The 13,358-nt window shown below is 42.3% G+C and overlaps 1 protein-coding gene across 9 annotated transcripts in view; it reads right to left on the bottom strand.

The window, feature by feature from the left end:
* The window catches only part of MTUS1 (microtubule associated scaffold protein 1), a 124,123-nt gene that overhangs the window by 25,973 nt on the left and 84,792 nt on the right, over positions 1 to 13,358 (bottom strand). For 8 of the 9 annotated variants that reach the window (XM_020791442.3, XM_020791445.3, XM_020791443.3 and 5 more), the window contains one exon: positions 3,096 to 3,162. In XM_020791442.3, coding sequence (XP_020647101.3) covers positions 3,096 to 3,162 — 67 coding nt within the window. Of the gene's footprint in view, positions 1 to 3,095; positions 3,163 to 4,066; positions 4,311 to 13,358 lie in introns of those variants that run through there. The other variant, XM_020791448.3, reaches the window with a different exon arrangement.

Below are 13,358 nucleotides of genomic sequence, written 5' to 3'. Positions count from 1 at the left end.
CTGCACAGATTACACATTTTTAAAGAGGCCATGGAGGCCATGAAGGAAATAACCATTAACAGGACTTTTTTTTTTTGAAGGGCTTAATAGATAACCGAAAACAGTGATGTAAAATAACTGCAAAGAAGGGAAACTGAAGATTAATTAGATTAGAAAGGTTGTGAATGCTCCTTCTGACTGCTGCCAGTGCAGTGTATCAAGAGGGAAATGAGGAGGAGCTGTTAGGATGCATCTTGGGCAAAGGGAATGCCAATGAGGTGTCTACCAAGAAGCTATCAGCTTAGAACATGCTGGAGGATGTTCTGCAGAAGCACATTATTGGATTGTGTAAGTCACAGAGATCATGCAGAAGAACAACGTAAACTACTGATGGTCTGTCACTATCTGAAAGTAGGAAACCACCATGTGTGTTTGTTTCAACCTAACAAGATTCAAATATCACAAATGAGCATATCTGGTAAATTCTGAAATATAATTTTTGAGTGTGGACTACAGGGAGATCTATAGCAGCTGACCCTCAGATTTTTCCCATAGGCAAGATCGTTATCTAACTTCAAGATTCAGAGTATACAATATAAACAGGAAATCAAAAGGTGGCTTCAGTTTTGCACTCATTGATGGCTAAAAAGCTCAAAACAGCCTAACTAACCATTCTGGACTAGTATTATTTTGGCTCATATGACAAGCTCACCAAGACCATGATGAGTTCACCAAGAAAAATAAACATTGGAGCAAGTCCCATGCTGGGACTGCAAACAAACAAACAGATTCCAACCGCCACTGCAGGGCCTGGCCTCCGCCGCAGCTACCAAGCCAGGGCTCCAGCCACCTCTGCAGAGGCTTTCAGGGTTTCCAAAGCACTGACACCTGTAGGGGAGCCGCAGCAACGGGGACAGCCATGGCGGAGGGGGGCCTTACTCATAAGTAGACCCACACCAGGGATGGGCAGGGAGCGCAAGGGGCTTCCCGCGCCCCGCGGCAATCCAGAGCCACCCCGCTTCTCCTTCCTCCTCCGGCTCAGCAGAAGTAAAAAAGTCCCCTGACCCCCTGCTCTAACCATTGGGGCGAAAGAGCTACAAAGAAGCAGCCTCTTTGCCACCAACGGTTTGAATTTCTTGCATTTTTCTCCTGCCTTTTTTCCGTTTGTAAGTCAAAGCTCCGGCCTCAAGTCAAAGCAAAATTTTGCAGCCGGAGCTGTTCGTAAGTCAAATTGTTCGTAGGTCAGGGCATTCATAAGTCAAGGCACCACTGTATTGCTTCTGCAACTACTCTCAGCCTCTCCTTTCAAAGACCTGGATGCTACATATGGGTGAATGGTGTGACAAATCATGTTTCCACAAACATGTAACCCTTTTTTACAGTTTGTTTTAAAATTATTTTCCTGGCATCAATTATCTTCAAGGTAAAAGAAAATTTGGCAATGGACAAAAATGTTGCCCTCTCTAAATAATATGTAGTCTATGATTGTCATCCAGGGTATTATAAATATTACTACTCTTAACATCTAAAGCACTATTATGTTAAAAATGATGGAGGAGACAATAGTGCTTTAGATGTTAAGAGTAGTAATATTTATAATACCCTGGATGACAATCATAGACTACATACTGTCCTCTACTTATTTGCCCAACATAATTGGAACTTACTTTATGATGCAATCCACTCCAACCATACTTAGACAAAGTACAGTGATGCCCCGCAAGACGGGCGCTCAGTTTGACGACTAAATCGCATCACGACGCACATTTTGCGATCGCAAAAGCAATTGCAAAATGATGTTCCCTATGGGGGAATTTCGCTTTGCGATGATTTTTTAACAGCTGACCGGCGGTTTCAAAATGGCCACCCGCTATGTTTTAGCACGAATTCCTTGCTGCACAGGCAGCGAAAATGGCCGCACTATGGAGGATATTCGCTGGACGGTGAGTCTGAAGCCCCTAGGAATGCATTAATCTGGTTTTAATGCGTTTTTATGGGCTTTTTAAAATCGCATCACAATGTTTTCGTTCTACAGCGATTTCGGTGGAACGAATTAACATCATGATGCGAGGCGCCACTGTATTCACAAATGTGTGACATATTAAGAGGAACAGGTAGCAAATTTTCATTGTCAATTTTGTGTAACAGCTATATGAAAAGTAATCCCTTTGAGAAATCTATTATTATTTATGTACATGAATTACAACTGAAGGAAACAACCAAGGCCCTAAAGATAAAAAGACCTTCTATCTAACACACTGCAATTTTCTAACAGATACACTCATAGTAAGCCACGAGACAATAATTACAAATAATACTGAATACATTAAGGACACATGTGACTGGAGCTATGTTTATAAATAGAATCTGAAACTTAAACAGATATTTCTTACTGTAACACACCACATACACTTCTGTTGAAGTTGTTAATTAAAATACTGGCCTGCTTTTAAAATATAGAGGTTAAATACTATTAAAAACGTTATTACACTCTAAATGAAAATGAAATGGGGTATATCCCTCAAACTCAATTAATTTATACAGCATTCCATTTAAGGGTTTTTTCTTTACATGCACTGTCTCACTGAAACCAACAACAGATCTATAAGGAAAGTTTTTGTTATCTTACTATTACAGAGGAGGCCGAAGCTCATCGTTAGCAGCTTACATGAGGCCACCAAATGAGATCCAATACCTCCTCCATTCTCTTAATCACTCCCATCACAACTGGCTGGCAATGTGACATGCAGCATTTTAAAATGCCTGTTAAGAGTGAAGCCTTTGCCTAACAAATTTTAGGTGTTTCTCATTTCCAACCATAAGGTTATCTGCTCTAGTGCCTTGAAGCATTTAATGTTTACAGTAATTGACTTTTTTCTTGTTCATGCTGTCTCCCAAGGTCTAGTGCGACACACAATAGTGTATTTTATGGCTGATTCACTTATTGGCCAAATGTGGAAAATGTTTGAAAAATCATTTAGATCAACATTTAGTGCAGAGACACCCACTCCTGTCCCCAACCAGAGTTATTGTTTTGACTATCCGGTGCAGAGGTGCTTCTAGTAGGTAACTTTTTTTTTTGTTTAAAAGAATAACACAAGTTAACATGCTCTTACCCAACTCTCCACGACAATTTTGAATTTCTAGTGACAACTCTTTACATTGCTTTAGCACTTCCTCCCTCTGTAGAAAAAACAACACAGAGACACACATAATGTTAGTGAACACTCCAAGCAGAAAACATAATACTTTCCAATAATTAGCTCGCATGCTATCTGTAGAATGACAAGAGACAGGAAAGAGATGTCAAGATATGAATCATTCAGGACAACAGCTTTGTAACATTCAAACACAGATGGTCCTCAGTTAAGGAAGCAGAATTGTTTAGAGAAGAACTCTGCCACTAGTCAGTGAAATCCATGAAATACTTAATTTAAAGTTTTCTGCTTAGTTTTTAGAATTAGATGACATACTGTAACTAATATTCACCTAGGTCTACAGAATCCATTATGCACGTCTTATCCACCCCTTTGAGAAGGACATGCAAAGACAAACATGACGTGTAATGTACTTTGTGACAAAGATAAACACGAACTTAGGCACTGACTGCTTAGTCTTCTACAGACTGATGAACTCCACTGCAAAATTTAAGAGACTGATGGTACAAGTTACTGTGTGTGTCAAGATTTGGTTTTTTTTTTAAATTCTAAAGCTGTTTTTTGCTAGTACAAAACCAACCTGCAATTTAAACTTCATACAAAGAGAAGCATATGTAAGCTTTTCTTCCTACTCTCATTTCCAAATGTACTACCTAATTAAACATGCTCCAAGATAGACCACTATGGAATGTAACTTTGCAAAAACCAAGCAGCACCCACATAATATACAATGTTGTCAGTGCTTCCATGCATTCTTTCTTGCCTAGATGCAGCCACTGCTGTGGACAGAACACTGCAGAGATCAGACGACCCAGGCTCCCCTCAAGTTGCTTGCTGCTGGAACCATTTTCACCTTGCTTGCAGCAAAACACGGTTTAAAACTCCTTGACATTGTTCCAGAAGAACACTACAGAACAAATACTAATTACCTTTTTTGTAGCACACTGAGAGTACACACACATTTTGCTGCTAGAGCAGCCCATTGTAGAGTTTCTGCCTCCAGCTTCTCTTCTGCCCCCTGCATATACAGATCAGAAGTGTACAGGTGGCAGGCACTACCACAAACCAAACTGGTCCGGTCACACATAACTAACTACTAAGTAGCATTCCATTGGGCAGTGCTTTTCTCAGCCCTGCTTCATCATGCTTTGCAGTTACCGTACTTCTTCTATTGGTCTCTCCCCAATACAGAGCTAGACACTGCAGCTTCTGCACTTGGCACAAGCAGCCAGTGATTACTTAAAGCCACAGCCCTTTCATTTTTGAAAAATGAGAACTAGACATTATGAAGATCGATTGCTACTTACTCACATATCAGCTGGTACAGAGGAAGGGGCTGGGAGAGAGGGGGAGAGAAAACATCCTGCCCTCCTCTATGGATAATGGATCTTATTTTTAGCTTTTCTGAATTAGTGATTCTAGGCTTTCACTCTTAATTTACAACAGGGGTGAGGGGTGGGAAGTGCCATGAATTGAAAGGAGTGGAGAAAGCAAAAGGACAGACACATCACTCGCGATGTAGTCTCATAGTGGGCATAGTGCTTTACACTGTAACAAGCAGAAGAGTCAGATCCCTGATCCTACGAGTTCCTGATCTAAGATTGGGTGGGAGGGCAGGGGATCTGGCTATAACAGGATGAAGAGGTGAAATGTGGCAAATGCAGCTATGCCTACACCAACATTTTAGCACCAGTTTTGTGATTGTCTTTTCAAGCACCTTATGATTTATGTCTCACTATTAATTGCATTTTCCGAATGGCAGCTTACTGCCCCAAGTCTACCCCATGAGTTCAGTCCCAAAAGGCTGGAACCCAGGTACTTTGTATTCACTGGGAGAAATTTGCACCAAGTAATATGGCTGTTGGGACCTTTCTCAGCACCCCATTGCTGAGTGATCTGTTTTGTTTTGATTTTAAGGTAGAACGTATTCAGTAGTAGTTCATCATTCTCTTCTTCTGGCGATGCTCTGGGACTATGCAGTGTTGCCCAGTGCCACACAGGCTGGCTCTTCTTTGCAACAGACACGGTGGGGAATCAAACTGTCAACATCATTCACTGAGCTATCAAAGCCAGCTTAATCTACTGCTACCTCCGGGTTTCTTATCTGGACCCAACTTGGATACCTGCTATTTTATACATGTCAAAAATCAATATTTAGATTTAAAAACCCATTTTGATGTCTGGACTGTCAACATGAATATAATCGTCTTGGGCTCAAACCCTTGCTCAGCCATGCATTGACAGGGTAGCCACTGGAAAGTTAAACTTTTCTACCTCAGTTTCCCGAATGTATGCTCAGTATAAAACAAGAATATGAATGGATATTTAGGGATGCCTACAATTCACGAATAAAAATATGTATAAGTTTACATACTATATAAAAATTGTTAATTATTAGCACAAGTAATTTTCAAGTAGCTAATATACAAGGAACTACGGTAGCTGAATTCAAACAAGCAAAGACTGCCATGCAGACAGATGAGAGAGAAGGCCCCACCTTGAGAACACATTGCTTATTTTCAAGACATTCATTCCAAGAGCAAATTGGTTTAAAACTCACAATAAGAAAAATCCACTTATCTGATAACCCAATTAAGTGGCAGGCCACTCCTACTGACCCTGGGTAATAGCATGAACTGAGGCATTGTTCTTAGAGATCTGGGTGCAACAGAGTAGAGATCCACCCATTACACTGATAAGAATTTATTATTGTTAAGATGAATTTGGAAGGTCTCCAAGTTGGATATATAAAATTTAAGATAGTTATCCTGCACTGAGCAATATTTTGTAAGCCTGAGCTAGAGGACACAAAGATGGCTAAAATATTTTAATAATTAAGGCAGCTAGTGAGATGGGGAGGTGACATAAGCTGTCAAAATCAGTAAACATAAAGCATGCAAAGAAAACAAGTCAAGTCAAATTTATTGAAGAAGTCTATGGACCATTTCACCAATCATTCACCATATACAATAACATTATCAAATTTTATAAATTTACAAAGTATCAACTCTTACAAGAAAAAAAGAAAATTGAATTACATGTATCTCATATATAAACCAAATACTCAGAATTATATCACTCAGGTCCTCAATCTAAGATAAATTACTGTTAATCTCATAAAACCTTGCCTTAAAATCCTTATAAAAACTGCTATATAATTTTAAAAAAACATACATTTCTTTTCATCCTCTTTCTTTCTAAGGGAGGCTGCCTTAACTGCATTAAAGAGCAACCCTCTGTGTTATGAACATGCTGGATCCACACAGATATTCTAATTTCCTCTCATCATCCCATGTCCTCATCCTATTAAAGAGCGGGGCAAAATAATGTTTTCTAATATTAGCATACAACTGACAGTGCAGCAAAAAGTGGGCAAAAGCTTCTACTTTATCTTTCCCACAGGGGCAATGTCTAGTTTGTACAGGTATGCCCAAAACCCGATCCCTCTGCATCACTGTATTCATTTGTTCAAAACAGAATCATGTAAAAGCCACATACACGTCTTTTTCATTGTAAAGGACAGATATTTTTCTCAATTCAAATTTGGCATGTGCAATGCACATCATAGGAAGATAGTACTATTTCTTGTCACAGATGGAGAAACAGAATGATTAGCAGTTTATCCTAGTTCTATACCAAATTTTGTGATGTTCTGTTTCAAAGGATGAAATCTTGTTGCTTGGTGTACAGTGGACCCTCTACTTACGGAATTAATCTGTATTGGAACGGTGGCTGCAGGTCGAGTCTTCATTGACCTACAATGCATTGAAAACCGATTAATCCTGTAACTGGCCGTATTTGTTTCATTTTTGTTCCAGTTTGGCTTTTTTTCTGGTCTGTAGGTCTGTTCTCCACTCCTCAAGGTCTGAGGTATGTGCTGTCAAGCCTCCCTTGATTCGAGGATCACACAGGCAGGCCATGCGGTAAGCTCTATCACAGGATGGACAGGATGGAGTCGCTTCTGCACACCTGCCTGCAACCTCTTCACCAAAGCCCTGGTCCGTGGAAGAAGGGAGGATCCTGGTGCCACAGCAGTCTCCAGGGACCTATAGAAGGCATGAATCAGGGGGATGACTTGCCCCAGGTTTGCCGTAGAGCCACACAAGATGTCTGTGGTTTCCAGGAAGGGCTTGAGAACCTCCACCATTTAGGAGAGGGCCAGCCAATCCATGGCACTGATGCCCACCTCTCTCCCCCCGGGCAGAATGGGCATGGAGGACATGATGTCCTCCAAAATGGCCTTCTACTTCACCAGGTGGGACACCATGGTGTAGGTGGAGTTCCACCTGGTGGGCAGGTCTGTCAGGAGAATGTGGGTCTCCTGACCGAACGCCTCCTGCCTCTCACGCAGCTGGCAGGCAGCTTTCAGGCTGCAGGAGAAATGGCCCACCAGTTGGCAGCATTGCTCCAGGAGTGCCCATGTCTCCCGGGTGCCTGCGTCCCACTTGGGCTTGACGTGGCTTCCCAGGCTGAAGGCATCCTGCACCACCCTCAAAGCCCGCCTCATTCAATGCTGCCAACATGTTCCGCCGAGCATCTGTGACCATGTGGCCATGGATCACCTCCTCCTGGTGCCCACTGCTGCAGCACAGACAGGAACTCATCTGTTATGTTCCTCCCCGTCGCCTGAGCCTCCATGTGCCGCACCTGCAGCAGAACGAACCTGTAGCCTGGGGGCAGGGATAGGGCCTTCCCCCACAGCCCTGTTGCCAATGCCCTGCCATTACTCAAGTCTTCTGGCTGCCACCTGTGGGCTGTGAGCGAGAGGTAGCCGTGCTGACCTCTGCTCCACAGGTCTGCTGTGAAGTGCACCTTGCACTCCTGTAGCCATGAAAAATGGTCACGGACCACCTCCCTCACAGAGTCATAGAGCGAGGTCAGTACTCTAGAACTGAGAGTTCTTCATGAGGGGAGGTCATACCAGGGGGCAAAAAAATGCATCAACTGGTGGAAGGCTTGTGATTCCACAATGGACAGCAGAGAGTGGCCGCCTGCTGGGCCTTGCCCTTCGACCACTGGCTGAGAGTCATGGCAGATCCAATGGATGCCACTTCATGGACCGTGGCCTGCCTCATGCTCCAGGCCCCATAAACCCCTGTGGCTGCTCTTTTGAAAGGAGGCACCTCCTCCTGCCTCCCTCCTGCCTCCCATGGAGCTGCTCTTTTCCTTCTCCCAGATGGCACGAAGTGCCTTCCCTGGACAGGAGCCTTGGGTGGTGCATCTCCAGATGTTGGTGGAGGGCGATGGAGGACAGATGCCTGGGGTCTGACCCCCTATGGACCACCCCAAGGCAGGTATTGCAACATGTCAGCTATGGGTCATCACTGAGTGCCGTGAAATGATCCCACATGTCCCCTCTGCTACATTTGCTCAAACGAGGACCCACCTCCAGCCCCTGACTGCTGACCTGGGAAGAACTCTGTGTCCTAGGGGTGCTGCTGGTCTGGGAGGAGGGAACAGATGACTCTGGGGACAGGGGTGGGGTGGGGCTGTAAAGCCTGCCCTGCCATTACTGGTTCCAAATTGGACTGGGGATCTTCGGAAACCAGTAACTCCTCAGATTCCTCTAGGAAGAGGAGCGGCAGTTCTTTTGGCACCTCTGGAAGCTTTGGTTCCTTGCCTGCCTGGAAGGCCACTGGAGGAGGGACGGTGGCACTGGTTATCGTAGACGAGGTTGTAGACGTGGTGGTCATGATGACGGTGCTGCTACCTAGCCTGCATAGCTTCACAGCCTTCTTCCCCTTGGATTGTTCCTGAAGGAATCCCTTCATTTTCTACTGCCTGTCTAACAAACCAACTAAACAAATAAAGCAATGGAGATTGAGGAAAGCAACTAATACAGGGTCAGAGAGTGTGTGTAAATGTTATTTTTAGAATGAAGTTGGTGTAATTATTTTACTAAAATGTGACCTGGCTGCCTAAACAAAGCCCCCTCTCCAGTATAATGTAGTTAGGAAAATTTCTGCCCCCGACCCACTGTGGCAGAGAAGTCAAAAAAAGTCCCAAAAGAAAAGCCCTGACAGCTAAGTCTCAATCAGAGAGACACAAACAAACACACACACACACACACACACACACACACACCCAAATAAGTTTTAGAAGAAAAAGGAATGATGGATCCAGCCAGCCACCCACCAAATTCCCTGAGAAACACAAGCCTCCCTAAAATGAACTTTTGAAAACTGAATAATCATCCCACCTAGACACGCACATGCACACACAACCAATTTGGGGAAAGGAAAAAAATGATCCTCCTAAAATAAACTTTTGAAAACTGAATATAAAGGAAAAGAGATTCCACAATCACACGATAAGAGTTCCCCCCCACCGGACCACACACGCATGCACGCACGCACATGCACACGCACAAACGCACACACACACACCTCTCTCCAGGAAAAAAAAGGTTTGATTGATTTGAATTTGAAATAAAATTAAGCCCTTCCTTCCAAAGGAGTAGCCTAAGCTACCTGAAATCCTCCACAAATTCCCAGTAAAGCTGATGATGATTGATGAATGATGAATGAAAAAGAAAAATATAAATCTTTGCTTTGCTGCCGCAAAAGCGAAACCGCAAGAGCACCAGCAAGCCAGCGAGCAAGCAAGTGTTCTCACTCCAAACAGCACGAACAGAAGTGGGGAACGGCCAGATGGGAAAAACTTATATGAAGCATCTATAGAACTAGATACACCTTTCAGCAGCGCTGTTTTAAGAAAGGAAGAATTTACATTTTTCTAGCCATATTTGAATTAAAAGCAAACTGAGTTCACCCAAATGTTTCTCCTAAGACCAAGGCATACAGATCAAAATAAAATGTTGTAACATCATTAGTTAGCTATGTCAACAAGCAGATGGACATGCACAATCTATGGCTAAGAAAATGCATAGTACAGAGGAATCACCATGTACTGGATGTGGTTACACTCTCCCTGAAAAGTCAGATTTGCAGGTCTGGTGTGCTACAAAATTCAATCCTGAACAGATCTCAGTGGTGGCCTGGGGTACATTTGTGTAGTTAAAGCTGGTGCACCGCTTGTGCCTGTTACACAAGATGTCTGATCTGGCCATGGTAAAATATGTGTTATGTACTTCCTGATTGGATTACTGCAACATGCTGCACATGGGAGTGCTGTTAAAGAGTGTTTGGATAATTAACCTGGTTCAAAACGTTGCAATTGGACTGCTGACTGGAAGTAGCAATAAGGAGCAAGTACAGTGGTGCCTCGCTTAACGAGCACACCGTATAACGATTAAATCGCATAGCGATCCGTTTTTTCGGATCGCTAATGCAATCGCACAACGTTGTTCCAATAGGGAAAAATTCGCTTTGCGAAGACCGGTAAGCGTTTCGCTTACCGATCTTCGCAAAACGACCCCCGCCGATCAGCTGTTCGGCGGCCAAAATGGCCGCCAGAAGCCGGGAAATGGCCTAAAATGGCCGCGTGCAGCGTTTTCGCGCCCTCGTTAAGCGAGGCGAGGGCGCGAAAATGGCTGCCGGCCATCCTGAAGCTTCGCTGAACGGTCAGTATTTGGCCTATTTGGAACGCATTAAACGATGTTTAATGCGTTCCAATGGAAATCGCTGCCCCGTTCAGCGATGCTTCAGCATAGCGAAGGTTAATCCGGAACGGATTAACCTCGCTATGCGAGGCACCACTGTAGATGCCTTGTTACAATAGCTTCACAGGTTGGCAGTCTGTTTCTGGGCCCAATTCAAAGTGCTGGTTACAGCCTACAAAGCCCTATATGGCTTGGGTCCAGTCTATTGGCTTTTAAGATCTCCGGGTGGGGAGGGGCTGCTCTCAGTTCCACCACCTCCCCAAGCTCATCTAGTGGGAACACAAGAGGCAGGCTTTTAAGCAGTAAGGGGGTGTGTGTCCTAAGAAATGATAGATTTATTGAACTTACAAGATGTTTTAATTTTTTAAAAAATATTTTTATGGTAAGTTTAATATTGATAGATGTTTCTTTAATATAGTTTCTTGTAGTATTTGTAACTGTGCCTATTGTATAGTTCAATTGTTTGTGAACCACTTTGGAAAAAATGAAATTAAAAATGTAAGAACATTGCAATTTGACACATCCTAATGACAACCCTGAAAATCACAAGGCAATTTTCATTCTCTAGATAATAAAGGCACTGCTACCTTTGAAGCCACAGGAAATCATGACTCAATTGAGATTCCAGTTTATCTGTCAGAAGACAACTATGCTAAAAGGCCCAGAATAATGGTCAATACAGGCCATACATAACAGAAATTGGGAGGACTAGAATAACTACATGTAGGTGAATCAGGACACCAAACAGACAAAACTTATGAACAAGAAAGAACTTTGATGGAGATGGTATCCTGGGAGCTGACAAAGAAGTAGACTGACTACTCGCCAGGTGCAAGTTGTTTGCAAACATGGGTTATGCTTGGATATACATTAGGTTGAAACATAACCATTAAGATGCATTCTAGTTGAATTAGATTGAGAAGAGGGAAAGGAGACAAAGTAGTACCATAAAGACAACAGGGATGCAAAGAACTAAACATTCAATTTATCTGGGTATACATGACTTTTGCTGAGATTTTGTATCACAATTTTAATGCCACATTACTTTGGTAATGTGTTTTGAATACAATTTCTGTTTTCTGCCATAAGGGATAATATTTAAACTACTATTCCAATTCAAAATCTTGAAAATAGGGCTATCTACTCAGATGAGTATCAGTTTTAAACTTCTCAACTAAGTCAGCAAAAACAGCACTAATTCCACTAGCTGAATGAAGTACTGCTGAATGTGAGAAGGTGCAATTTGTAAACACTGTTGCACTCATAACAACTATTTCTTCTTAGTACACATTACATTTAAAAGCATTAAATATCAGGTTCTGTGTAATCACAATAGATTTGCAATAAATGCCCAAATAACAAAAACTGAATAAAACAAATGCAAATAAATTCCATTCCATTTTAAAATACATCACTCAATTTAAGTAAAGTACATGTTTTGTTTGAAATATGACACTGCGGAGAGATTTATAAATCTCATGGACCACCAGAAAGACAGTAAGTCAGTTCTAGAGCAAATCAAGTCTAAACACCCCCAGAAGCAAAAATGACTAAACATTATATATGTTAGGTCCATCATGAGAAGACTCATTGGATAAGACAATAACACTGGAAAAAGTTGAAAGCAACAGGAAAAGAGAAAGATGAAATAAGAAATGGACTCAATGAACAAATCTATTACCTTACATTTGCAAGAACTGAACAGGGCCGCTGACTACAGGAATTCCTAGAGATCACTAATTCATAGGGTTGCCATTAAGTTAGAAGCAATGCAATGTTACATACCATCAACGACAACATATTTTTGTATGCTTATTCATTGAATACCTTGCAGTGAAGGATCTCAAAATGTGCACTACTGTTTTACACACACATTTTAGATACTGGAAACCAGACCAAGCTTGCTTTGCATTTTAGAAATATTTCATGGTCTCAGCAACACAGAACACACTCTCTTCAGATATTAAGTTAACGGTTTCCCTTGACAGTTTCTCCAGTCATGTCCGACTCTAGGCGGCGGTGCTCATTTCCATTTCCAACCCATAGAGCTAGCATTTTGTCCGCAGACAATCCTCCGTGGTCACATGGCCAGCGTAACTAGACATGATTATCCCACCTGGACACTCGTACACAGAATGACACATAAGTGACACCTCTCCCCCAGTTCCTCTCTTGCCCCCTGGTGCAACATAGAAATGAACACATAAACTCCAAGATTCTGCCATTATCTCATGGAAAGTTCCCTGATAATTTAATAGTAAACTGATGCAAGATCCAACATTAATTAACAATAATCCCAAAGAAGAATATACAGGTATTGGGAATACCCCACTTTGGGCAAGGACATCTATGTATGGGTTAGAAGGACTCTAAGCCTCTGAAAACTTGTGGTTTCCCTCCGACTTTAGATACTTGGGATATATGATTTTCATAATAATTACTCAGAATTACCTCAATCCCAACAGCTGTACTCTTCAGCAAGTCTGCCACAGACCTTTTGACATACTAACAACAACTTGAAAACTCAGTATTTCTCTGAATGATCCATCTCTGCTTACCAGTGTATCATAAAATAGAAAAGATAATACTTTTCAAATACTTGAAAGGTAGTCAGACAGAGGAGGGGCAGGATCTGTTCTCAATCATCCAACAGTGCAGGA

Source organism: Pogona vitticeps, chromosome 5 (genome assembly GCF_051106095.1).
Source record: "Pogona vitticeps strain Pit_001003342236 chromosome 5, PviZW2.1, whole genome shotgun sequence".
Classification (NCBI taxonomy): Eukaryota; Metazoa; Chordata; class Lepidosauria; order Squamata; family Agamidae; genus Pogona; species Pogona vitticeps.
This window is presented reverse-complemented; position numbering and strand designations above follow the sequence as displayed.